This window comes from Equus caballus, chromosome 11, assembly GCF_041296265.1.
Source record: "Equus caballus isolate H_3958 breed thoroughbred chromosome 11, TB-T2T, whole genome shotgun sequence".
Taxonomy (NCBI): Eukaryota; Metazoa; Chordata; class Mammalia; order Perissodactyla; family Equidae; genus Equus; species Equus caballus.
The window spans coordinates 57,494,629-57,522,181 of NC_091694.1; the positions used below are offsets into that span (position 1 = coordinate 57,494,629).

General features: G+C 47.5%; 1 protein-coding gene and 1 long non-coding RNA gene across 7 annotated transcripts in view; one reads left to right on the forward strand and one right to left on the reverse strand.

The window, feature by feature from the left end:
• Positions 1–122: 122 nt before the first annotated feature.
• Positions 123–27,553, reverse strand: part of CDRT4 (CMT1A duplicated region transcript 4) — a 54,098-nt gene continuing 26,667 nt past the window's right edge. For 2 of the 6 annotated variants that reach the window (XM_001503419.5, XM_070228213.1), the window contains 4 exons: positions 18,163–18,237; positions 15,984–16,558; positions 954–1,044; positions 123–450 (listed from right to left, as the gene is read on the reverse strand). In XM_001503419.5, the coding sequence (XP_001503469.3) occupies positions 16,101–16,558; positions 18,163–18,237 (533 nt within the window). In that variant the 3' untranslated portion in view covers positions 123–450; positions 954–1,044; positions 15,984–16,100. Of the gene's footprint in view, positions 451–953; positions 1,045–5,462; positions 16,559–18,162; positions 18,238–27,553 lie in introns of all 6 variants that reach the window. The other 4 variants (XM_070228215.1, XM_070228214.1, XM_023653535.2 and 1 more) reach the window with 4 other exon arrangements.
• Positions 1,674–27,553, forward strand: part of LOC138916324 (uncharacterized) — a 38,819-nt gene continuing 12,939 nt past the window's right edge. Inside the window, exons 1-2 of the long non-coding RNA XR_011423503.1 lie at positions 1,674–2,461; positions 19,390–19,503. This is a non-coding gene — a long non-coding RNA (uncharacterized lncRNA). The remainder of the gene's footprint in view (positions 2,462–19,389; positions 19,504–27,553) is intronic.

A 27,553-nucleotide genomic window follows, 5' to 3' on the forward strand; every position in this document is an offset into this window, starting at 1 on the left:
CACCTGCCCTTCTCCATTTCAGACACACACCAACGTGGTTTTCGAGAAAGGGATGAGAGGGTGGCCAGTTCTAAATGGTGTTCACTGGCATGTGTGTGAAGATGAGGTGGGCTCATCTTGGCTTGGAAGCGTCAAGCTCTGGGCACCTTTATTTCCTGTTCCTGAGGTTTGAGTGGCTCTGTGGCAATAGATGCTTGTGGGGGCAGGGGGGAAGCAGAAGGCGTCCAGCCGATGACTTGTGCCCACTCACCCCAGGTCGAGGTCGGGCTTGGCTGGGGGAGTCTGGGGCTTTTTTGTGGCTGTTTCTCTGAGGAACCGAGTTCTGCTCTCTTGGCTTCTCGGACATTCTCAAAGATGGTCTCTCATTAGGCCAGAGACGGGCATCCTTGGCAAGCTGCCCAGAGCAGGGGTGCACAATGGGGACCTGTTCCTGTGGAAGCCAGGAATATTCTGTGAAAAAGAAGCAGGGAAGAAAAAAATGTCTAAATATCTGCTTTTGCTTCCTACGCTTCACCCACTCAAAACATTAACTTCATACCAAGCTCCCACTGAATCCGTGTCCAGGGACTTCGGGCAGCCCTGGGGCGGTCAGCGAGGGCCAGAGGATAGCTGTTCCTACAGTGGCTCTGGCCGTGTCAGCCCCCAACCTTCGCCCCACGCTTCACGCTTTCTGTTTTCCTTGAAGACTGGATGGAATCCTTGCACCAGTCATATTCCAAGGGTGGGATTTTTTTTCTGATTTTCATTTTCCTTCTACTGGCTATTATTCTTTTAAGTGGAATGAGTATACCTTGAGACTGCTACATTAACTGGTAAATTCAAGTTTTGACCCTTCCTATCATACCTGCTAGAGGTAACCCAGCCACAGCACAAGTTCAGTATGGCAGGCTGCAGGTGGGGCTATAATTTGGGGGAAAGTGAAGGAATACAATTAGCTTCTCTTTTACTGTCACCTTGTTATGAAGTTTGACCTTTCAGCAGGAAAATGGGGCTTGTCAGTTAACAGGATGAAAGAGCCTCCGTTCCACACACCATTCCAGTCACCTAAGGGGAAAGAGGGCAACTTTACTTCCTAAAAATTGCTTTCATTCTTGCCGAAAGTCTCAGTGGCAATCAGAAAAAAATTTCAGAAAGGCCCTCTGGGGCCTTTAGTAAAAGAGATTTTAAAGCTACATTATGGAAAACAGTTTGACTCCAGCACAGAAATGGACAAATCAATGAGCCGAAATAGAGAGTCCCAAAAGAGGCTGGAAAACGTAGAACAATTCAATGTATAAGAAAGGCAAATTTCCAGTCATTGAGAGGAAGGTGGATTATTTAATAAATATTGTTTCAAAAAATTGGCTAACCATAGGAGACAAAGTTAAACTGAATCCTCCTTCATGTCTTTATACTAAAATAAACTACAGGTAAAAAACGTATATTTAAAAAAGGGAAAAGCTTTCGTAAAAGCACCAGAAAGGAACATGTGGTAATCTTTTTAATATAATCTTTGGATGGGAGAAAGCCTCCTTAATTAAGACAAAACTCAGAAGCCGTAAATAAAAATATTGATGAGATTGACTCTAAAAATACTTAAAATTTCATCCATACCAAAAATACTAAAATGATGTCAAAATACAAATGAAAAGGTGGGGAAAATATTTGAAGGACGAGTTATGAACAAAGGACTAATAAAGGTCTTAATATAAAAACAGGACTTGTGAATCACAGGTAAAAGGCCAAGATCTCAAGGTTTTTTAATAAGTAAAACATACGAACACGTAGTTCACAGAGAGAGAAATAGAAATGGTGTGTAAAATGTAAAGGAAAAAGAAAATTGAAATCTGTAAACTTTATTACCAATCAGGTTGACAAAGATCTAAAAGTGTGTTAATACCCGGTGCTGATTAAGACACAGGGGCAGGCACTGTCAGCACCTCTGTGGGGAGCGCAGACAGGCGTGAGCTTTTCTGGGGGCAGCTGGTAGTATCTGCCTGTGTTAGAGTGCACGTGTGGAGCAACTGCACTTCCAGGAGCTCATCTTGCAGACGGCCCCTCACACGAGCAAAGACACAGGACGCTCTGCAGCCCTGTTTGCAGTGGCTGAAGCTGGAAACCATCTAAATGCTCGCCAGGAGAAGACTGGCTCAACAGCTAAACATGGCGCGAACAGTCACACAACGGTACACTCTGCAGTTGTTTAAGAGGATACGGCGATTCTCTACGTTCTAAGAGAAGCAATCTCCCAAGACACTAAGTGGAAAAAGCAAGAGGCAGGGCAACATGTGTGTCATATGACATGTGTGCGCATGCGTGCACACATGTGCATTCATTCAACAAAGGCTTACAGAGCAGCTGTGGCGTGCCAAGAGCTGTTCTAAGCACCGGGACACAGCAGTGAGCAAAAGAGACAAAAAGTGAACAGAAGAAGCCTCAGCCTTCGCGAGCTCGTGGGCTAACGGGAGAACAACAGTGAGCCGTAAGTAGAGCGTGGTGGGCCGCACGGGGGGAAGTGACATGGAGAAGAGACCCGTGAGGCGTGCAGAAGGGCTGCAGCTTTAAACAAGGTTCTCAGGGAACCTCCCTGAGAAGCGGGTATTTGAGCAGAGGCTTGGAGGTGCGAGGGAGAGCGCTGTGCACATAGATGAGGAAGGGGCCGCAGGTGCAACAGCCTTGAGAAGGAGCCTGGTGGCATGATGGAGGCAGAGCGCGCAGGCCAGGCAGTCTGCAGCAGTGGGAGCAAAGGAGAGCGTGGGAGGAGAGCGGGCACAGAGCAGCTTGTGGGCTGTTTGAGGGACTCTAGCTCTTTACCAAGACGTGACAGAATCTGACCTCAGGTTTTAAGAACATAACAGAGAAAATCTCCAAAAGGATGCACACCAACCCGTTAACGGCAGTCACCCCCAAGGAGAGGCATGATGGCAGGCAGGCCGGGGGGGTGGGGGTGGGGGGGGGAGGAGGGAATGACTTTATATTATGTTCGTTCCGTGGGCTGCTTTGTTTCTTTGTTATGCCGTGCATAGATAGCTTTCTTCAGTTTTTTAAAGAGGCCTTTTGCCATGTGTGAAACGCAAAGTAAAGAACTTCTTCCAGAAAGGAACCCCTTTATTCCTGGATCGCTGGATAATCGAGGGATTGCCCGGGTGACGTTTCAGGTTGGGTCCCCTCAAAGCAGACTCTGAGATGACGATTTGAGAAGGAGTCAACTTGGGAGGTGACCCCAGGAGACACTGGTAGAGGAGTGGACAAGTGAGACAGAGAAGGAATGAGGCCAGTGCAACCGGGGCTCTGTCCTCCTGGGAACTCTGGGAGACAGCAGGAAACCTGCCTCAGAGTTATCCACCCAATCCAGGAGCCAGGAGGCTGGCTGTTACCCTCCACCTCCTGCTCACCATTGCTGAGGGGGGTTCCAGGGACCTCAACTCCCTGGCCTCTCCGGGGTTCAAGAGGAAGCTCCCAGGTGAAGAGGTGCTGGTGCCTGGGGTGGGACGCCATCGGCACGTGCAGGCATGGGAGGGGACGTGGGCTACCTGCTACAGAGCACATTCTACCTTTTAAAAATTACGATGGTTTGCCCCTCAAGTTTTTTTCACCCAACTTTTTACAATGGCCGCGGCTCTTTAATTCACAGGAAGATGGACGAACAGAAGGAACGGGGTGGGCTGAGAGGTGAGCTCAGGGAGTTGCACAAAATGCGCATCTCTCCTGCCTCTCCTGGAGCCCACGAGAAACCGAGAACGCCCTAGAACCAGGGCATGGGTGCAAACACCATCTGCCTAGTATTCCCCGGTAGAAAAAAGATGTTTAAAAATAATCTCTTTGGAAAAGTCTGTGTTTACCAATTTTTTTTAAGAAAAGGAATTATAGACAGCAGTATACTTTTGGACTTACCTAGGACGCCTCACTCTCTCCTCCACACCCATGCATGCCACTCTCCTTCTTCAAGCCCAGCTCTAGAATGCTCACCTCTTTCAGGAGCCCTCCCGAAGGAATTCCACCTGCCCCCATCCAGTCTACCAGGAGGTGCTTAGCACTCAGCCCACCAGGCCCTCTACCCTTGTCCATGACACATGTCAGCAGTGGACCTGGAACACTTGGAGGTATTGAATTCAAATACTCAACCAAATCCCTGGTCCTCTCTGACCCTCTGTTTCCTCATCTTCAAAATGATTGGGTGAGATTACAGGAGCTCTGTCAAATGATCTTGAATAACCATTCCACTCACTCGATCCTTCTATGGTTTTAAGGCAACTGCTTTTAGGGATAGCTCATGAACTGACTCAGAAAATGATTACCAAAAATGGAGCCCAAAAGATTCTGAGTAGTCCCAGCTTTGTTGGAATGAGGACGCAGCCTTTCACGTTGATGACTTTGAAGGCGACAGCTCTCACTTGAGCATGCGAGTTCCTGTATACACTTTTTAAAATTATTTGTGAGCACCTCAAAGGCAGGTCTTAAATCCGCCTCTGCCTCATCTCCCCATGTTTAAGGTTCCACATCAGCTTGTCGATAAGCCAGGTGGGTGAGACACGACAGCCCGACGGGTGTTACCTCCGTTTATGGATTCAGCTCTTGCCCTGCCTAATCTTTACAGCGGCCATCCACAGTTCTTAAGAAAAATATTTGTTCTTTGATTTGGTTTTTGACAAACAAACCTCCCTCCCTCCCCAGCCTCAACCTGGGTCTCTTGGCCCACAGCCCCCCCACACCGGGCTTCTCCCAGCATGCCCCTCTGGCCCCACATCAGGATTGTCTGAGATGCTCGTCTCCAGGCCCCAACCAGACCCGCTAAATCATGCTCTCTGAACACGGATGCCAGGAATCCGCGTTTTTAGCACATGCACAAGGCAGTTCTTAAGAAGTCAAGTGTGGAAGCCACTGCTTCTGCTAGGCCGCCCTGACCTTCCTTTAAAGTCCGGAGTGAGCAGAGCCCCTTCCCACCCGGACCCGGTACTGTTGCTGCATAACAAATTGTCCCAAAAGTTAGCAGCCGACACTTTTTCTCCCACAGAGTTTCCGTGGTGAGGCATTTGGAGCGGCTTAGCTAGGCACTCTGGCTCAGGGCCTCCCATGTGATTCCAGGGTGTGGCCAGGGGCCCCGCACCTGAAGGGACCAGAGGTCTGCTGTCAAGCTCACTCGTGTGGCCACTGGCAGGAGGCTGCAAGGGCCTCTCACAGGGCTGTTCACACGACGTGGTGGCTCATCTCCCCACAGAAGGTGACCTGAGGCGCAGAGAGTGGGCCCCGGGGGGGACATACTATTGTTTCTGCCATCTTCTCCTCATCAGAAGTGGGTCCTTGAGTCCTGCCCCACACTCGAGGAGGGAAATCAAGTTCTTGAAGGGAGGAGTATCAAGGAATTTGTGGACATATTTTTAAACACACAAATCCACGTCAACACCTTCTGTGGTTTTTTTAAGTGAAACGCCCCCCATCAGCTGCACACACACACACACAGATGCCCACGCACGCCCACGCACCTGCTTGCCAGGCTAAATCCCGCTTACGCGTCAAGTGTCAATCAAGCGTGGCTTTCTTCCAGGGCCACCCTGTACGGTCGCACAGGGGGGCAACTGCACAGCTGTAGTTGGTGCCGTGCACCCAGCAGTCATTGTAGATTCATGTGTTTATTAAAACAATTTTTCAGCAGGTGACTGACAACATGAGCGTCCGTATTCTCAGCTACCAGTCCCAATCAGCAGGGAAGTCTTTGTCCAGCTGCAGGCCAGTGAAGAGATGTCTCAGGAACCCCAGAGCCCCACCTCGCATGGCCCCCTGCCAGTCCCCCACACTCATAGCAGAGCTCTTACGACAAGTGTCCCCTATGAGGATGTTCCCAAACCCAATGTGCCAGCTGAGCTCCTGGCTGAGTGATAGCTTCCGGGAAGTTGGCAAAACTGGTGAGTGTGAGTTCTGGTTCTAATCGGGTCAGAATTCCTCGGCAGTTTGCCGGGCCCATGTGTCCTGAGCTGGATGGCTGCACCAGGCCTTCGCTGGAGGAGCGTGAGCTGTCGCCTCTGGAGGATCCAGAGCAGGCACCGCGGAATGGGCCGGGGCCACTGATGCCTGTGTGGTGAAGCCGCTATGTGGTGAGCAGAGCTGAGGCACGGCAGTCAGGCGCAAGCTCTCTGCTCATGTGAGCTTACGAGAGGCTCTTAACTCGGGGCTTCCCCGTCTCCAAGTGGTCAGGCATTAAGGAAGGTAGGTGAACACTCTGAGATATACACTTCCGTACAAATAGAAGGCATCACGACACGCAGCCAAGACGGGCAGGTCGGGGAGAAAGGATCTCTAGAGCTCTGAGACTTTGTGGAAATTAAATAGTCAAATTGAATCAGGAAGCACAGATTGCTATTCAGTGTCACCCAGCCGTTTAAAGCCATTTAAAAGAGTGACTCAAATCTCTACCCATTGACTTCAAGGATATTTGTGATGTATTGCCAAGTGAGAAAAGCCTAAAAGATATATTTTGTAAGATCCCACCTTTGTAAAAACAAAGATTTCTTTTCTAAAAAAAGGAAACATTTATTTAGCCTTTTCTACCTATAAGGCCAGGGCTGTCATTTACACTACTCTAGGGAATTTCATTTCTCTTATAGTCTATGTGAAATTGCATCCCTACGCCCATCACTCTGGAGTGGTGCAGTTCTCAGCATGTGCAACTGTACAAGGAACCCTACAATGTGTGCAGGCACCTAGAGAGCATAAAAAGCAGGGTGCGAGAGTCACTACCCCTGCTTTGCTTCATGATTGTCCCGTTTGAGGTCGCTTGAGCCCCAGGACCTCTGATCATCCCTGTGAGCACTTTGGAGGCCAGAACTCTCCCACCAATAGGCACATAGGCTTCCCAAGAGCCTGCAGGAAAAGAAGCTCAAATATGGGGCATCCAAACATCATAGCCCACCACCCTTAATTTCCTCTGGATCAGGCCCTAGAGAGTGGCTAAGACACTCAGGAAGTGGGCATAGAAGATGAGAGGAGGAGACCCCTCAGGAAAGACACCAAGATCCACCACAGCAATAGCAGTAATAGGGAAAAATCGGAACCAACCTGGATACCCCTCAGGGGAGGAATGGATAAATGAACTCTGGCACCTCACAGCACCCAAAAGGATGGAGGCAATTTATGTGCATCAACAGGGAGAGATGTCTAGTGAAAAAAAGCAGGCTGCAGAATACGTATAGTGGTCCCATTAAAACTGACCATGTATTGAGGCCAGCCCAGTGGGGCAGTGCTTAAGTTCGTGTGCTCCACTTCAGCGGCCCAGGGTTTACAGGTTCGGATCCTGGGCACGGACCTAGCACCACTCATCAAGTCATGCTGTGGTGGCATCCCACATATAAAATAGAGGAGGATTGGCACAGATGTTAGCTCAGGGCCAATCTTCCTCACAAAAATAAAATAAAAATAACTGTGTATTATGATATGCATGTATTATGTATACACACACATTAGGCATATCTGTATTTGCATTGAAACAAAGAGTCTGAAAGGATACACGGCACTGTGAACACTGGTCCTTTGCTGGGGTAGACGTCAGGGAGAGGCTTCTGCTATGCACCTTACATGCTCAATGCCCAGATCTGACAGGTGTCGACGTCACAAACACTGACCTATGTCAGGGGTCTTCGACATCTTTTACATAAAATATGTAGGACTACAAAAGGAAACAAATTACTTCGGAAATAAATAATCTAAGTATTTTTAAAATAGATGTGTGCTAAGTGCACTGCAGGTTTTATTAGTGTGTCAAATAACAAACCACAACAGCAAGTCAAACGACCGCCATAATTCCAGAGCAGCAACGAGCACACGCGATGTTTCGAGATAGCCACACTACCACATGGTGCGAAAACATCTGTGATACCTACTGCAAACAGCTCACTGAAGAAAGGCTGAAATTCAGGGAGAGGTTAGTGAAAATAAAGATGTGATTTTTTTACCATCCAAGTTCACGGACTCCTGAATTCTATCTGTGGATCCCTTGAGGGTCCGTGGACTTCAGTTTAAGGACCCTGATGGTTTCTGCATTCTGGAAGGTCAGCTCTAGTCTCTCAGTCAGTTCCTCCTTTTCTTCTGAGAGGGACCACTTTGGAGAGTTTGTTTATTCGTGCAGATGTCAGGGTTGTTCTTGCGGTGTCCAGGGGCAGGGAAGTAACCCAGATGCGGATGCCTCTGATAGCCATGTTGGATGTTCTGTTAGCTGATGTTAAAGAGGCCTTTTCTTTCAGCTTTGCTGAGATATAGTTACTATGTAACATGGTATAAGTTTAAGGTAGAGTGTGCTGACTTGATACATTTATATATTGCAAAATGATTACCACCATCGCATTAGTTAACACCTCCACCTAGACACATAATTACCACTTCTTTTCTTGTGGTTAAAACATTTAAGATGTACTCTCTCAACAACTTTCAAGTATATAATACAGTATTATTAGCTATAGTCACCATGTTGTACATTAGCTCCTCAGAACTTAATCTTATAACTGAAAGTTTGTACCCTTTGACCGTCTCCCCATTTGCCCCACCCCCAGCCTCTGGCAATCACTCGACTCTGTTTCTCTGAGTTCAGCTTTTTCAGTTTCCACATATTAGTGAGATCGTACAGTATTTGTCTTCCTCTGTCTGACTTATAAAATAGGTCTTTTATTGAGACTCTGCCTTTGCTGGTGTAAAGAATAATTCTTCAATTAATATATAAATAAGGACTGTACTTTCATAAATTTGTTCAGTGGTAACGGTGGTAGTGATGGAGTTGCAGACAGATGGTAGTGGTGATGGTAATGGTGGTAGTGATGGAACTGCAGATGGAGATGGTAGTTGTGATGGCGATGGTGGTAGTGATGGAATTGCAGATGGAGATGGTAGTGAAGCTGATGGTCATGGTGGTGGTGGTGCTACTGCTATTGGGTGTGTTCTGTGAAGGAGCTACCCTCTCTTGGACGTCAGTAGGCATAACTTCCCCACATTCTGGCAGCAGAACCCTAAAGAGGACTAGACGAAAGCCCTCTGCTCTACCAAGCTGTTCTGAAGCCCCAAACACACAGTGTTCTGTTGAATACTATGATTGTCTTTTCCAGGCCAGGAGAACTAAACCACATCTTACGGATGAGGCAGTTGGTATTCCCAGTGGCAATTTTGTCTGTGATCAAGACAAGAGGGTGGCTATCGACAGGGGAAAGTAAGGTGGAGGTGGCTCCAGTATCTCCTGCATGAAGTGGGAATCGGGCCTGGAATCTGAGTTAATGGAGATGCACTGAGATCCGTGTTGGAGGTGGAGCTGGCCCTCACCAGGGAAGAGAAATCAGATTAAGGAATGTGGGCCTCCAAAAGTGGGTGCTTCTGGTAGCAGTTGTCATTTACTCTGTCACGTTTCTGCAATCCCCAAGCCTCAGGGCAGACTTGTTGACTGTGACAACCAGGGCAGAGCTGTGCTTTGGGAAGCTTCAGGGGCACCCAATGGCTAGGTTGGGGAGAAGCCATATAGCGATGCCCTGGGACCTTGAAGCAATTTCTTCTGAAGTGAGATGGATGGCCAGGGTGACATGTAGCCACAAGGATGGTTTTGTGGAATATGCAAGCATTCCCCGGAGCCTCCCAGAAAGCACTGTACCTGGGAACTTCCCACTGTCCTCAGGAAGGAGGCTCAGACTCTCCATATCTGACTATTAAAGGGACATACTTCTCCTAAAATTTGTGAGGTCAGGGTCATCTGTACTTCATGGAGCCTGAGTCACTTAAAACAAGCATCATTTAATTTTGCAAGGACAAAAAGATAAATAACAATGAAGGTGAAAAAGGCAGGGAAGGAGAGAAAGAGAGGGGAGGGAGGGATGGAGAGGGAGAAACTGTATGATATAACCAGAGGGGGAAGGAGGTGGAGCTAGAGCAATGTCAAGCAGAGATTCCAGCACAGAACAGTGCCGTCTCTCTGGGTTGAAATGTGCTCCCTGCCCCAAGTCTACAGAGGGGCCTACAAAAACCTGGAAAAGCTGGTGGGAAGCAGGGGCCGTCTGTCGTAGAGAAGAAATGGAAAGCCAGAACTGGTCTTCTTACTCTGGAGGTCTGGGCCAGTTGAGGTGGGGCTCCGTGAGCCAGGCGCCAATGCTGAAGGCTTGGACCTGGCCCTTGCCTGAGGTCTGGTGGGGACAGTAAAGGGGAGCCTGAGGTCTCCTTGAAGCTGCCCAGCCCAGTCCTCCAGGACAGAGGCAGGGAGGGAGGGAGTGTCCCAGAACAAGCAGTGCGCAAATGTGGACCCTGCCTCTGTGTAGCTGCAAGGGGTCGAGAGAGAGGCCCTAACCCAAAGCATGGAGCACACCTGCGGCAGGCAGTGCCCCTGGTGCTACAGACACAGACAGGGCCGCTGGGGCCAGACGCAAACTGAAGGCAGCTTTGCAAAGTTTGAAAAACTCACCAGGCCACTAAACTTCAACTTGGCCAAAACTTCGCCATGACCTCACTCCTTTTTATGAGCAGCTGTCCTGACACTAACCCTGCCTCCTTCCCTAAGCCCTTTTTCATGAGCCTGGAGAGAACAGGTCAGGAGCCGAAAGCACATCCGCTCTCACAGAACCCTGTGCTTTGGGACACGCATCCCGGCTGCAGTAGGAGAACGTGGTTGTGCCACGTCCCCACTGCCAGCTATGAGGCTGAGCGTGTCTGCCATGTTCACAGCTGGGCCAGGGCACAAGCCAGAGTTCAGTGCATATTTGCCAGGTGCCCATCGGCATGGCTGTAAATGGGATGAGAGAACAAATTAGGTCTGTGCGGTGATGTCCCTCCTGAGGAAGGCCAGAGAAAAAACATGATCGACCTGAACCTCACCCTCTGGGCATGGATGGATCATTCAAAAGAACAGAAGGACTAGACGTTAAGTTCTAAGATACTGTGATTCCTCTTCCTCCTGTCCCCCAATGTCCCATAAGGGAGGGTACCTCAAAGGTACCTACTGAATCCCTGATTCGAATCACACCATCAGGATGAGCGTGCAACTTTACGATAAAGCTGCCTACTCAATGCCTCAAACTTTCTGCAAAACCTGGCCAAGCGGCTTTTCCAGCCTCTGCACCTTATGGAAAAAGTCACCTCTTCCCAGGGCATCGTGCTTCAGAGGTTGGGACTTGCTGTTGTAAATCGTTTGCTCAAGAAATAGTTGAGCACCAACTATGTGCCAGGCTGTGGACGAGGCTCCAGGAATACGACAGAGAACACAACCAGCCTTGTCCACATCTCAGGGCACTCTCAGACTCTCCATCTTACCTCTGCTGGTCCGCCAACACACAGAGAAATTGCCCTACGAAAGTGTGCCACATAAGGAGGGGTTTCTAATAAAACCACTTCACCACAGAAGGTGCCATGGCTAAACCTGTGGGCCAGCACATCTTTGTTTGGCCATCTGCCCTACCTGAGGATACACCAGCAGGACTGCCATTGATGAAAACGAGGAGGAGGAGGAGGAGACCTGAGTCAGGGGAAGCAGGCTGGGCTCGGAGTTGAGAGCCTGGGTTGCAGCCCCAAGGGGCTCACTCACCTCAGTGTTAGCTAGTCAGCCAGGTAAGCACGGTAACCGCCTATGGGCAGTAAGAGAAACTCTAACACACGGAAGCGTGAGCAGAGAGCCTGGCGCACTGAGGATGAGCTTCCTTCCAGCTGCAACTCTCTCTGGTACTAATTTTGCTCTCCGCAAAGATCCTCCCGACTGACAGACACAAAGAAACGATTCCACAGAGGTGGCTTCTCACATCCCTTGTCTCCCAAAAATAATGGAACATTCTGGGCGGCTGAACAGTTGAATCTAGAGAGGAAGTGAATTGATACCATGAGCCCGGCTGGGCCGAGCAATATAAGCTTCCTAGAAAGGCGTCCGGTGGGGTGGGACTTTTCATTTGCCCCGGCATACAGAGCCTGGGAGAAGAGACAGGGGTCTCAACACCAAGTCTAATGTCCTTTCCATGACACCATTAATCCTGCCCTGTCCCCTAGGGAAATCGGTTCACAGTGGGGATCAAGGAACAGACTAAGGGGTAGGAGAGGACATCACTGAAAATTTAGGTGTTCCTGCCTCCCCTGCGGAGGCTGCCTGTCTCCTCAGGCCCAGCGCCTCAGAGGAATCCCACATACATGCGCAATGCCAGGAACAGGCCCACCCAGTCACGCCCTACAGGTTTAGGACATTGACGTGTGATTTCCAAGTACCTAACTAGCTGGCTGAGGCTTTGGGTCCTGGGTAAGAGATGGGAGGAGAGAGAGGAAGAGGAAGAATTTCCTGATTACTTGACAAACGTAAACCCAGGCCCGAGCTTTCCTTGGGGCATCACAGTAAATCTCAGGGCCCTGGTTACTTCTCTCCCCGGCTCTCCTTCCACCTTCTCTTATCTGGCAGTGATAAAGTGCAGGCTCTGAAGATGTGCCCCGTCACTCTAGAAGAGCAGGGACTACAAAAGGCTTCTGGGAATGAACAGCTCCGCCAAGGCTGAGAAGAGCCACGTCATCTAGACGCGTACGTTTGCTCGCACACATCTCCCAAAGCACTTCTGCGGCCTTTCTACCGCTTCTGTTGACACGCTGAGTGAGGCTGCGGGGCTGGGAGTCCTGCTGCTAGTGCTCTGTCTCCACAGACACATCGTTGGTCCCTGGTTGGGATTCCTGTGCTGTATCTCCTGCTCCGTGTGACTTCTCTGCTACCTCTGCAGACACCCATCAAAGCCCAGTGGTCAAAATTCCAGCCTCCAGCTACCCGTTTTGTTCCCCCTGTCCTAAAAAGAAAGACTAAGGGGGCTGGGAGGCATTTGTGCCTCCTCCATTGGGCTCTGGAGCCAACAAAAGGGAGAACAAGATTTGCTGTCAGGCTGTGCTGGTCACATGCGCTGTTAATAAAGTCCAAAATTCTAGAAGGATTTATTGTTCAGGTCCCACCCTGGCTTCCCATTCTGGTTAGAGAGCTCCCAGGCCACCCCCAAACTGGCTTGCACACACCTGCACTGGCAGGGCTATGCAATTATCTCCTTGAGGACCTCTGTGCAGCCTCTTATCTGTTCAGCAGCCTAATGTCCTTCAAGACGTGCTCCCAGGCCACGGCTGGCATGTTGCAGGATGTGGAACTGTTTGATGTGCTTACTGCCCCGGCGGAGTGAAAATGACCAGCAGGCTCAGTCATGTCGCCGAGGTTAAACATCAACTGTTTAAACCTAACTGTGGAATTCGCAAATGGGTAAATACCATATTGGGCTTGGGAGCCAAAGAATTTGTTCAAAAACAGCTACTCAACATGTGTCAGAACGGGGCCTTAGCTACAGAGCGACACAGAAGGGCCAACAAAATACATATTCTGGTGTTTAATAATCCTACTACAGCAGGGAGACTAATTAAAACAACTCTTCTGCCAAACAGAAAATTCCAGATGCTGAGGAGATAAATAAAAAGACGCTGTGGGCTGTGGAACATCAGAGCAAGCTAGTCCCTCTTAGAGTAACCCGAGACACCCGAGGCCCCCCCAGCTTGGACAGGGAGATGAGGTTACACCAGGAATGACCCACATTCCATTCCATGCCCCACCTGCTGGTGTCGAACTTCAGGCCTGCGGAAGGGCTCCATGCCTATTCTGGGAGCATCGGAGGTGTCTCTCAGGTCCTTATGAACAAAGCTGGTCCTACCAAGCATCCACTGGGATCTCCCAGACCTGCTTGCTTCTTGTGCACACCCAGGGCAGGCTGGGGAGTTGTGAAGCCAAGAGGAAGCTCTCTCACCACTTTCTGTTGGTACCACAGGGCCTTCCAGGATTTTAGCAAACAGGACCTTGCTCAGAGAAGGTCTGGACCAGGAGGCAAATCTAAGCCACAGACACCCACAGGCTCCTCAGGATCACCTTCCTTTCCCCAGTGACAAAGGCTCCATCACTGGGTCCAGCCATTCTTGTCCAACTGCTTCTTTCCTGGGAGAATTATTTTCCAGCAGCTCCCTCAGTCTTCACGCACAGTCATGGCTGGTCATGTCTCCATGGTGGCCAGATTTGCGAACCCCAGCTTGGGCTCTAACATAGTCCCTTGTTTCAAAAGGAATTAGACTTTTTCTTTCTTAAAATTGCCTCAGGAGGCAATGCAGCTGGACTGCAGTCACAGACACGAGCAATTTTCATCACAACGCAAAGTGTCAATGATGTCCTTGGCTTATGCTTGTGTTGTTATAATAAGCTAAGAATTAAATTAATCTAAACAATGCTATCTAAAAAAACAATCATTTTAATTTACGGAGTATATACTTTTGTGAAAACCACTGAACACCTAGAAATTAAAAACAAAACTGTAATTGCTCTGCCCTCAAAGCAATTAGAAAAAAATCATCGCAGATCCCTATAAACTCTAAGAGTCAGGGAGGCTTCCCAAATATACTCTGGCTGTAAACTCCCATAAAAGGATAGAGGAGATAAAAATTCTTTTGGGAAATTCTTATCACCTGCCTCCATGTCTATAAATGTTCCAGGGACACAAAATACAGTCCTTCAGATTCCCTGGAAACCGCTATATTTTTGCAAGAATTCATTCTGGCCAAGAGCTGGGAACACAGGAATGGGTCTGTCCCCACACAACTCGCAGCAGCCAGAGCTGAGCGCAGAAGTTTCCGCAAGATTCTTGGTTGGAGAGAATGCATTTGTAGGACGAATTCAACTTCTCCAAGTGGCATTTATAGCAACTAGCCCATCTCATCCTCTACATCTCAGTGAGAGAAGCAGGAGGGGTATTAACTGCTTCACAAATATAAACACAGAAACTCAGCTGAGGTCAAAGAAAAGAAAAGGCACCAATGGAAACCTGCTCCGTAGAGAAACCCCAAATGGGAGACCAGCGGGGTCTACCGGTCAGAACCAGATCCCCCTTGCATCTGAAAACAAAGCCTGTCTGCCTCAAGACTGATTTATCATCACTTGCTTTGGGGCCAATTGGGAACAGCTCAGAGCACGGATGGACCAATCCTAGCTGTGGCCAGACGAGTAACAGCTGGGGTCCAGCCAGGATCTTCTCCCCCGCCAGCGCAACTCCACAGGCAAGCCTTAAAGAAGTGCAGGGAGAAAATCTTCCATATCTCGGTGGGGGACACCTGGGCCCCCGTTGCCTCTTTGTAAACCCTCCAAGGAAAAACATCTCAGTACGAGGTTCAGATGCCAAGGGGAGCAGTAAGGTGGGATCACTCAGAACCCCACCATGCTTGCTATTAAGCAAATTTTCTCTTGGTTTCAAGTCCATCCTTATATACTACACTTTGAGATACTGGCGTCGGGATTCTGCACACCACCTGTGTGCTTTCCTCTCTGATCACCTTTGCCCATAGGGGGCGCTAAAGGGAGCCTGTGACACCGCAAGAGGAAGAAGGAACTTGCTTCTGGTTTGCTTCCTGTTCACCTTCTGTTGGCTTCCCATCCCTGTCTGTTTCCCCTAGCAAATCTTCTTCACTCAGGCAGTGTCAGTTCCTTCCAGAAGCATTTGAATCCAGTTTTCCATTTTCCCGACACTCACAGACCAACCTCAGCCAAATAGCTCCCGCTCCTCAGAGGCAGGGGTGCCATCCCCACAAGGACTCCCCTCTGAGCTCAAGACACCAGCACCAGCTGAGGAGCAGCCCCACTCCCCCACCTCGGAAATCTGAGATTCAGCCCACATGCCCCTTCTGCAAGCATCTAACTTTTAATAAGTCCAATACCTTCTCTTTGTTCCCCCAGCCTCAGGGTGGTAACTACTTCCTTCAGGTGCTTCCTCTCCTGATACCTTTGTGTTCTCCTCCTGCCTTTTCAGTTACCTGGTTAATAATTCTTTATATTAAATTATCTCTGGTTAAACAACTGGTGTGATTTCTATCTCCTGCCTGGACCAGGACTAATTCACCCACGGTTACATCCTAAGCAGCTGCAGTGGGAACTAGAGCCTGTGGCTTCCCAATCTCATCTAACTGCGATGCCGGAGGGGGTGCACCCACCCACCCACAGCCCACATTCTAATCTGGTTTACCTTGGCCAACCGCTGCACAAGCAGGCGCGAGTTCGAATCTAAAGAACATAGTGAAATTTGTGGCAAATGGATCTTAATTGCTGTACAATCTTGGGGGATGGCTGCAGGGACTCCTTGCTAAACATTTGGATGTTTCTCCTTGCTGACCAGAAGTGAGCCATACGGAAGCATCCTCATCATAGGTTTTCGAGCGAAGATGATTTTGTTATAGTTTGCGGTGGGACTGTCTCTGGAATCCGTATGAACGTGGGTGGGTTCTGGGATAACAGTGGGACCCATGGGCGATACAGAGCAGGTGCCCCACACTGATAACATGGTCTCTGACCTCGTGTCCTTGAACAGCATGTTGCCAGAGGACTTGGATGACTTTTTCCTCTTCAGTTGGATGACACTTAAAGGCTTGTTCTGCCTTAATGTCCGTCGGCTTTCCTCCAAAGCTTGCATGCATTCCAGTTCTCTAGCTTTGCTCTTCTCAATGAGTTTTTTCACAACTGGGGAGGCATATGTGACATAGGCTGGCCAAGGGTTATGTTTTTCCAGCAGATTCAGGGGAAGCCCAATGTTTTCTGTGAGTTCTACCAGCAAAGAGAAATAGAGGCAATTTAGAGACTCACATACCACAACGACTCAATCCTTCCAAGAATTGGAAGGTATTGGAACTACATTTTAAATTTCTCTCTGTCATGCATAGTAGCCCTTCCACTCCTTGTATGCAGTGGGATTAAAATCTAATCCAAAATTGGGAGACAGAATGACATTCCATAGAGTACATCGATTAAAGAACAGCATGAAGGCAAAGAGCAGGAACCTGAAGTCAAGCAGGCTTGGTTTCAGATCTTTGTATAACATCAAATTGTTTAACCTCTGAACTTCTATTTTTTTCACCAATAAAATAATGTTACCATAAGGCTATTGTAAGTATTAAATAAAGTGATATATTCAAAGGTCGTGGAACAGTAGAGCTTAGGGCTTGAAAGCATGGGCTCCACGCATAGACTACTTGAGTTCGAATTTCTTCTCCACCCCCTTAACAGCTGTGAACTGTGAGCATGTCTCTGGGCTCTTGTAAACTTCAGTTGCCTCGTGTGTAAAACGGTGATTAGAATAAGACCAGCTTCACAGAGCTTTCTTGTGGATTAAAGGAAATAATATGTATAAATCTTTTAGCCCAGTATCTGGCATGTAGTAATCAGTGATTGGTAACTGAATATTTTGGCTTTGTCTCCTTACCTGCGTTATTTCATTAATCCTTGTTACACCTTATAACGAGTATTATCCCCACTTAATAGAGGATGAGACCAAGGCTGACTGGCTTACACAACCAGCAAAGTGTGGGTTTGACCTCAAGTCCAACAGGCTCAATAATCCATAAGCTTTTCACTAGAGCTGCTGGCCAGAAGTTTGGGGTGTTTGGGGTTGAGGGACCTTACTAGGAATTCTCCCCACTAGTTTCCCAAGCAGCCTGTTCCTTTGTAGACACCAAATCATGGCACATCAGTCCTTCCTTCTTCCCTGTGCAGCTTCACTCTGTCCCGCAGAAACGCCTCAGAATGTCTCTCCTGCCGCACTACCTTCCCGTTTCTCAAGTGGTGCGTACGTCCCCTAATCTTACATCTCTGGTCATTTCAGCAGGAATTTGGGAAACAGGGAAATCAAAAGGTTCATCTTGCCATCTCCAACCTGAATTCCATGAAAAACATCATAAATGGGAATAATCAAGAGAAGAGGCAGGTTACACAGCTATTCCCGGGCTGCCTCACGGATGTACATAGCTGGAGCTCATCTGGGGACAGATCTGTCAGTACAGAGCGTGTTGTGGAAGGTTCCATTTCTTTGTAAGAGCCATGCATTATTCTGCCTGAGGAAGGATTAGAAAACGCACCTCAGAGCTTCCAAGCACAAACTTGACTGTTCATCCTTGTCTCGTCAAAGCAAATGCAAAATTCAAAGATCTTGCAGGTTATTAGGACATTGGCTGATATCCGGGAGAGGCGAGGCTAAAACTTTCTGGAGCAAAATGAGCAGCAGCCCCCTCCTATCTCCCCAAGCCCCGCCTCTCTGCCAGGGTAACACGAGGGGCCACTCCCTCAGCCCCATCTCTTTGCCTTCCCACCCTACATCCTCCAACTTGAGCCAGCCCTGCAGCAGGAGCTCCCATTGTTAAGGCCCCAAGGCCTACCTTCCTCTTTCTTCTTCTTTCTTGCATCAATCCTCTCCATTTTTAGAGAGCCCCTCACATTGGAGGTCCAGATACCTTTGGGAAAATACACTCGTTAGCCAGGGCCACCGCAAAGAGACCTGAGAAGAAAGTGATTAGCAGCCACCCTGGGATCCCAGAGCAAGGGTCTCTGCGTGAGGCTCAGATGACCCCGCCCTCAGAGAAGAGGATGAGCCTTCTGGAGAGCCCAGCACAGGAGGTCACGTCAGTCTCTAGGCCTTCTGCTTTCTGGCCTCCCAGCTTTCAAGGACTGAGTGCTGGGCAGGCCTTGGGGCTGTGTGGAGGTTGGCCCATGGGAAAAGGTGAAGAAAGAAACGTCCCCACTTCAAAACTGTGCCATCTTCTCTACCAGAGTCCCAGTGTGGTCATATTTCTGTGAGTGGCCTGATTTCCTGCCCTCCAAGCTGCACTTCTCAGCCTGGCAGTGGGGAGAGGGGCAGCTGCCAGGAGTCAACTGAAGGGGCCCCAAGCACAGGCTGAAATGGGAAAGTCTTAATGCTCTACATGGCCACTCGTGTGAGCAATGAGATGCTGAGGTCTAGTGGTTCTTGCACTTGAGGGTGCATCCACCTGCAAGACTTGTTAAAACCCAAACTGCCGGGCCCCACCTCTGCAGTTGGTTCAGCAACCAGCCTTCTAAACCAAAGGTGGGGAGGGAAACGCTGAAGATTTGTAAGGTTTTATTATTAACTTCCTAGAGGCAAGAAACAAGTCCAGGAGACCTTTGCAGTTCCTTTCTTATTCTAAGACTGGAAAATGCACATCTGAGAATTTTCGTCCAAGAATTCATTATTTTGCATGTTCAGTTTTACCATCTCTGTCTCCTTTGAAACTTACAAGTGCTATGGAGCGTTTCCACCATCACCTGCCAATGCCCAGGACCGAAGAGTCTCCAATGGTTTTAACACCTTCCCAGGTGATGCTGGGGCTGTTGGTCGGGAGACGACACTTTGAGAACCATCAGTCTAGGCCAGTGCCCTCAAACTTTGTTGAGCACTAGAATCATCTGGAGAGCTTGTTAAAACACAGACACTGGGTCCCCCCTCCCCAGCCACTCTGATTCAGTAGGTCTGTTTGGGGGACCTGAAAATTTGCATTTCTAAGTAACTCCCAGGTGCTGCTGCTCGTTTGAGGGCCAGACTCTGAGTAGCCCTGGTTTAGACTAATGGTGCTAAATCTTTCTTTCAGCTGCAACATAGATGAGGGATGGCTTCCTCATGTGTGAAACACTCTCCTGAGAGAAGCAATTCCAACCTTTCCACCCCTTTTTTCTCCTAATCAAGGAATCATTGTGGAATGCAAGTAAGTGTATTGGCAGGAGCAACCTTAAATTCCACTATATTTATAAAGTAAATTATTCGTAATGTCAGCATTTTATTATAACACACCTAACAAAGGATAGCATTCTAGAGATTCATTCATACTCTTAAGAAAAAGAAAATAAAAAACTAGTTTTTGTCAAACCTACTCAGATCCAGGTCTTACAAATCCCTCCTGTCAAGTCTCAGGGGCAATCTTTCATAGCAATACATTTTTAGGAGAATTCACAATATTATTTTTCTGAGGCTAGGAAGAAATAATGCTCAAATAGTCCTCTAACCTAGAGACAGCTTCATGTAATAATAACTGTTTAAAAAAGGGAATTGAAGCGTCTTACTTCTCCTCCTAAGACCTACCATAGGATGTCAGAATTTCAGGTCACCCATTCCAAGTCCTTAGTAGAGTATGTCGTCCTAGTGGTCACCCAGCCCGTGCCCGCCCACCTCCAATGAAAGAGAGTTCTTCACCTATCTTCCACATGTGTGGAGCTGTTAGAAATGTGTTTGTACTTCTCCCCATAGTACTGTAGGATTAATCAGTCATGTCAGATGGTGGAAAAATGTTTTGAGCTGGTGATATTTGGGGAATTTGGGATAATTCATCCTTGCTTCTAAGTTTCTAGTTAACAAACCCTGAAGTCTCAAAGAAGCCCAGTTATTAGAAAACTCTTTGTTTGAACATGAGTGTGCATTTGTAGGATCCGCCATCTTGCTCAAAGTCTCTCACCATATCTCTGTGGGCTCCTACAGCAGTCTTCCGTCTGACGGGACAATTCTATAGACTGGTAGGTTTTTCCCATACCTGTTGATGCAGGGACTAGGAAACTATAAAACCAAGGGAGGGAATGTTTGAGAGAGCCTCAAAACTCCTGGGGAGGACTTGTTTGTTTGAAAATAAAAAGAGACAAATAGTTGACATTAAGTCTGAAGACAAGCTGTGGGCTCTTAAAATTTCCTTCAACTCTGGCACAAAGGTTCCATTTTATCTGCCCATAAATGAAATGCAAACCAGCAGTCTACGGACAGAAACAGCATTGATGGGAGGGGCACGAGGCACAACATTGAAGTGGTTTTCTTGTTTCTCCTACAGGCACAAAGGCCCATGTTCAATCCACTTAGTTTTCAAGCCCAGCTCCTCCCACCCCCCATCCAATCTCTTACCCCGTCATTTCCAGAATCTAGTCTGATATCCTGGGTTTGGCTTAAATAAATTCAAAGGAGTGACACTTGCCTGAACCTGACACAAATTTGTGAACTTGATTATAATCCTTAACTTCTTAGGACCTCTGCGATCTCACTGACGAGATGAGGATGAATTCCTGAGCGGCTCCTCTCACAGAGGCATGGTTGTTATAATAAAATGTCTGGAAACCAAAGTGCTTCTAAACCAGCGGTCCCTCGGCTTTGCTGCACATTGGAATTACTGGGGATCTTTTAAAAATTCAAATGCCTGGCTCCCACCCACAACACTGATTTAATTGGAATGGGATGCGACACAGGCATTGGAATTAAAAGCTTGATTCTAATGTGCAGGAAAGTCTGGGAACTGCTCTTCTAGAACCTAAACCAAAAAACACTGAGGATTTATAAGAGATAGTAGACAGGTCCGGGAGATCATTTCAGTCCTTTTGCAGTTCTAAGACATATTTTCATTCAAGAATTCTTCATTACACATATTCAGTACTGCATATCAGTGGCTTTTAAACGTTAAAATGACCACGGAGCATTTCCACCGCCACCTGCCAATACCAGAATTGCCTTAGATCAAAGGAGAACCAGTGCCTTCAAGTACTGAGCTAAGAAAACTGTGTGTGTGGATGGTATTCTCATGCAAAGCTAATCCCGCCCTCTGTCCACCACCACAAGCTGCATCCTTATCTGAGGAAATCATCTTGCAAAAGGATTTTGTTGGTTCCAGACAGGATTGATGGGTGAGTGCACTAGCATAAGTCAACACCCCTCAGACTTTTGTCCCACTTACGCTGTAAAAGTAGTGTCATTTTCATACTCGGGATGGGCAAGACATTATCTTAATTTGGTGTTTCCTAAGCTGTGTTCCATAGAATGCAAGAATCTCTCAAGATGTTAACAGGTGTTAAAGGGAAAAAAACAAAGTCCATGGCAAGGGTCACCCAATAGGGCCACATAGGTTGTTTAATCCAGGGGGCACCATTTGCATAGTCTGTCTTGTTGTGCAATATTAATATATTAACAGGAGACCTGTCCTCATCAGGTAAGTTGGAAAAAGTGACACGTTAAACAAATTCCTTTAGTGCAGGACTTCTGGAGAGACTATAATAGGTTAACTTGTTCTGTGACTCTCCTAAAGGGAGATCGATATGAAGCCTCCCCGAGTCTCATTTGCAGCAGATTAAAATGCAGCATCCCCTAATCTCGTTTGACCAGGAAACCATTCGCTCACTCATTCATTCATTCATTCATTCATTCATTGTATAGGGCAGCTCGTGGAACAAGCCAATGTGAGGGCCTAGCGCTCCACTGGAGTCCAGACTGCCTGTTTCCCTCTCTTCCGCCTCTTTCCTCTCTTCTCTGCTCCAATCTGCAGGCATCTTGTCTTGCTTGTGTCTCATCTCTCACTTTTCTCCCTGAGCCAAACCTCAGAGTCTTGTCTGGCCCCAGAAGGAGAGCTACATTTTCCCAAACAGGAGCTGATGCATGCAATCCTCCTCAACCTCCCGTTTCCTCCCCTGCCCTACCCTGCCCTCTGGCTGGTCCTCATTTATTTTTGGCTGAAGAGGAAGCTGCCATTCAGGCCAGAAGTGTTTTGGAAGGTTTATCTCTAAGATCTGGAGAACCATTCCGGCCTTGCATCAATTTGGTGCAGTGCATGGTTTGCGTGCAGATCTCCATCCCGAGTGGCCTACCCCGGAGACCCACAGAGCCCCCAATCTTTCAGGTCAAGTGCATGCTCTGACCCCCTGCATTTCAGAGCTGGGGACATACAGTGCACACCCGACAGACTTCCCGTTAGCCCTGCCTCCTCATGACTCTCTCCACCTCTTTACCCTGCCCCTATCCCATGGATGCTATGGAAACTCTTGCCATAGCCCCACCTCTCCCTAATGGGCTCTAGGGGGCTGCACACAAGGTAATGGTTTGATGTGCCTTTAGTGACACTGATACTGGGGAGCATGGGGAGTCCTAGAATGGTTAAGACAGGGAAGAGTCGGGGGGGGAGGGACAAGTTGGTTTTGGGAGAGAGGAGGCATTCTTTCCCCCTCTCCCTATGCAACAATATGCTGGCCACCCTCTCTTCCTCATCACTGCCCCTCCCCAAACACACACCCTCCAAGGAGAGGAGAAGCAAGCCCATTACTGCACTCTGTTAAAAAGTCAAGTTGCATAAGATGGGCAGCTTTGGTAGTAGTAAGCGTGTTCTAATATAAAGCCTGCCTCTTTCCAGAGAGAAGCAACTATCTCTAGCCACATCTAGGGTGGGGAGGTGGAAGTCTAATCAGAAGCGCCCATCTTCTAACACAGACCTGGCAGTATTTATTCACCACTCACAGTGTGGGGGAGGGGGATATGCTGCTTCTTGGTAATGCTTCTGTACCCTACATATTTTCTCTAATGATTATATGTGTACTTTGAGTGACACAACAGTGGAAACAGAGTTCAAGCATCTATGGCCATGCAACATCAATTCACGCATTCATTCATTCATGCATTCAACAAACCTACACTGAGCTTCAAACACTACACTTCCAAGAGGTGCCGGTCTTGTGCTCACCCAGAACCCATTGTGGATTCCCCACACTTAGCTCTTGCCTTGGGAGTCTACCCTTCTCAATGTCAAGGGTCCACAAAGCGGGTTTGTTTCCCATTCCGATAACAAAACAAATAAGAATAATCCATGTCATCTAAGTCATCAGAAACAAAAGCAAAGGAGTCCCTGTACATAGGTCAAAACAAGTGCCATCAGTCACTCTGCAGACGGGTACTGAGTGTCTCCAGGTACCAGGCACTGCAGTAGCTGATGGGGACACAAAGCAGAATGAGGCAGAGCCCTGGTTCAAGGAGCTCAGAGCCCCATGAGGAGACAGACCACAAGCTTCCTCACTCAGCCCGCGTGGGGAGGGATGTCAAGAAACAGGTTCAAGAAGAGAGGATGGTTGTGCTGAGTCTTGAAGGAGAAGAGGAATGATGAGCAGTGGGCATGGTTTAAATGCCACCCTCAATGTTTTCAAATCCTGAGTGAAGCGTTTCTCTGCTCAGGGTCCACTTTCTTCTTCTAGTAGGCGAATCTTATAGACCGTTTCCAGATGGAGTATTGTCTGCATATGAACTACAATGTTGAGTTGGCTGAATAAACACTTGACAAATTCACTACAGGGAGAAGCACTGGGTATTGTATACTTATCAGGTATAACTATGAATCTGAATTTTAGATGTATCTGAGGAATACTCTATCATAAATATTAAAATCCCCATTTTAAGATGTCATATGAAGACCCATCAGGCACAAAGTACATGTGGCCATATTATCCATAGATTGTTTCAAATTTTAAAACGAAATTTCCAGAACAAGCCAAACAGACATAATCAGAGGAGAGCTTTCAATCTTTCCTTCTGTGGACATTTTGGGGTAGGTTGTACGTTGATAGGCTAGACAGGTAGGAAAGATATGGAGAAACAGGCAACAAGAAATAGCCTTCTAATTTCATATTCAGGAAACCAAACATGAAAGGCTTTAAGCAATTTGTGCTCAGAGACCCTCTCTCTGCCTGACAGCTGGCTCATGAGCAATGGGATCATGAAAGTATGTGGTCTCACAACGTCTAATCAATCAGAAAAAGGAAGTCCTGCTCCACTGGAACAATGGGGCATTGTGAGCCTAGAGGACACATGGGAGAAACAGGCAGGCATTTCCCAGGACGGGCCTCAATCAACCGGCCAGGCCACCTCCTTTTAAAATGCCCAAAGCAGGAGGAATCCAGGCCAGAGTTTGTTCTGAAGAAGTTGACTTGCATTTGAGACTTTGCCTAGAAGTAAAGACCGGAAGTAGCTGCCTTCTGTAGGATTCGATTATCCCATCAGCCTGTTGACAGCATGTCCTCAGTGTCACACAGTGCTCCCAGTTCATGCCAGAGTGTGAGAAAATCCATGCCTCACACATTGCATCCAACTCTTGGGTCACAGATAATGCCAAAATATGATTAAACCAAAACTCCCAATTGTCTGGGGTGAGTTGTCCCCAGTTGACGCACAATCCAAATAAGGCACCCTCCTGAAAATTAAGAGTTTCACTGGACTTTGTCCTTAATGCTCTTCATTCATACCCAGCCATAATTTTAGTTCTAAAACAACTTACAAAATGGAAATTAAGTAAAAGGAAGAGGCAACACTTGGGGATGAAGAAAAGGAAAGAAAGCTTTGTAGATGGATGCTCAGCACTGTTAAAGTTGGAAGATGGAATGAAGGGCCTAATTTCAATGCTGTGCAAAGACAATTCTACCCAATAAACAGAGTCCCGTACTCCTTCCCACAGGGGCCGGCCCTGACATTCACTAGCAAATTGCAAGGAGGAATTAGAACCAATCATCACCTTTACTAGAAAAGCAATTCAAGGCGTGTGTCACATCAATGATGACCAGTTGCATTTTGCTGTATTTGTTTGTATATGCTCTCATAATAGGAATTATATACTATCAAAAGTTTGGGAAATGTTATTTTTCAATCTCATAATCCCGTTACCATCACACAACTCTTATCTGTATGTTCTCACCCAGTTCTTACATGGTTTTGGTCACAAAATGTATATATCCTTTGAATCCACCATTTTAGCTCTAACCTTATGTTATATTTTCTCATGTTCTTAAAGATTCCTGTAATTATTTTAGAGGCTGCTTAGTAATCCATCCAGTGAATGAACCAGGATTAATCATGCCTCCATTTGGGGATTTGAAGGCGTTTCCAATTTTAGATGGGCAGCATCTTTTAAAATGAAGAACTCATTGGCATTCTTCTGCTTTTTATAAACCTCTGTATAGCAAGGTGCTCAGAAAATGCTGGCTGCTGAAGGTTCCAGGCTCCCAAAGATCCCAGAACTGCCAAAGCCATCCCCCTCTCAATGCTGAGAGGTGAACAGAGTCCTCCCTGCTTCCCTCTGTTCATGGACAAAGAGCAGGCAGGGTATTTGCCACTGTGGTCTCTAGGGTTCCTACCAGCTCCAAGGTCTTGGTGATGAGGCCAGAAACTAAAACAGAATCTATGAGAGACTGCTCCTGGCACCAAAGTGAGACAGACTTCAGGCTGGAGAACTACAGCAAAAGTCCCCACTGCCAGCCTAGTCACAGAAGAGTCAGGGAAGAAGTTAAAAAGAATCAGCTCACTGTGGCCAAGACCATCCACGCACAAGGAAATTGCCCAGAAACACATGCTACACCTGAAATGCTTTGGGAAGACTGGATGTGCCAGCAAAGAGCACCAGTGGGATCAATGAAAACTATTCTCTCAGCTTTCAAGCACGGTGCCTAGAGCTCAAGGCACGGGCACCAAGTGAAGACCACCCAGCAACCCTCTCCAACGTGGAGGTGTAAAATACTCCAGCCAACTGTCAAGACATGCATGATTGCTGAGGGAACCAAAGAACTATGAAAAGCAAACCAATTCACTACAAAAGCACAGAAAGCATGAGCCATTTAGTGAAGAGGCCACCAGTCTCAACTCTCCACCCCAGCCCCCAACTGTCATGAGGCCATTCCAACATTACCACTCCCGATAAAAATCACAGATGCTCGTGTGAGCATCAAGAAATTGTCGAATTTTATCCCATATTTTCTACTGAGAAAGCAAGGAAGAGTGAAAAAGACCCTTCCAAAGTTTGAAAGCGTCCTCCCTAACCCTAACCCTAACCACGAACTTGGGAACATCAATATTTGTTCTCTGAGAAGTGAGTCAATAAAAAGGGGGGATCATTAGCTATTTGACTTGATGAAAAGTGGCTCCTTTTGCTCTTATTCACTCAGCAATCTTCTGAAAATTGATATATGAAATAACTCATGAGCATATGTCCCATTATAAATTATAAGATTGGCATCCTGAATTATTAATCATTTTCCTTTGAGTTTGGTCAAAATTAATCACTTCCCTAAGGCCTTATCACTCTAAGTCTTTGGTACCAGTGGCGCCTTGATAATCACCAAAAGATGCTCCTAGGACCCATCTGTCTTCTAAGACTAGATTCTTATTTCCAACTGCTAATTAAACAAGTTCCACTAAGTGTTTTGCCTTTTTCTCAAAACAGTATCTGTTGTCACCCCATACTTCCGTGAACATCTCCTCTGTCTTCACGCCCTGTTTCGGTCGATGACATCACCATCCTTCCCAACTCTCAAAGTAGACACTCAACTCCTCCTTCCCTTTTACACCCCAGATTCAGGCCCCACTCCCCAAATATGTCTTCTGACCTCTATTCTCTTTCTCTCCAGCTCATCCTCCCCAGCCGCAAGAATGATCATTTATAAATATATTCACTCAACAACTATTTACTGAATCTTTATTGTGTGCCATGTACTACACCAGGCATGACATTCTAAGCAGAGAAACCAACTGAGAAAGATCTGATCGTGCCACACTTTCTGTTCAAAACTTATTTACTCCCTACGGCCTATGCAGTAAAATGCACATTCCTTAAAATCTTGTCCCAGAAAAGCTTCCCAATCTTGGCTCCTATCACCACGACTCTTCCCTGTACACTCTCTCTCCTACACACACACACACACACAGACCCACGCACACCCAGCACCCCATCGCTCCCCGCACTCGCCGAGCTCCCGTGCCTCGACTCCTTGGCGAGTCTTGCTGCCTTTACCCTGAATTCTCTTCCCACTCCCCACTTCTAAGGAACTGCATGTCCTGCAAAACCCAGAGCATAGCTCAGCCACTCAGGGAAACCTTTCCCAACACCCAGGAGGAGAATCTGTCCTTCCACCGTGCTCTCAGAGGAAGGCAAAAATGACCCTCTTGTAAATAGCATTTAGCACATTATGTTGAGAAAACTGGCAGGGATC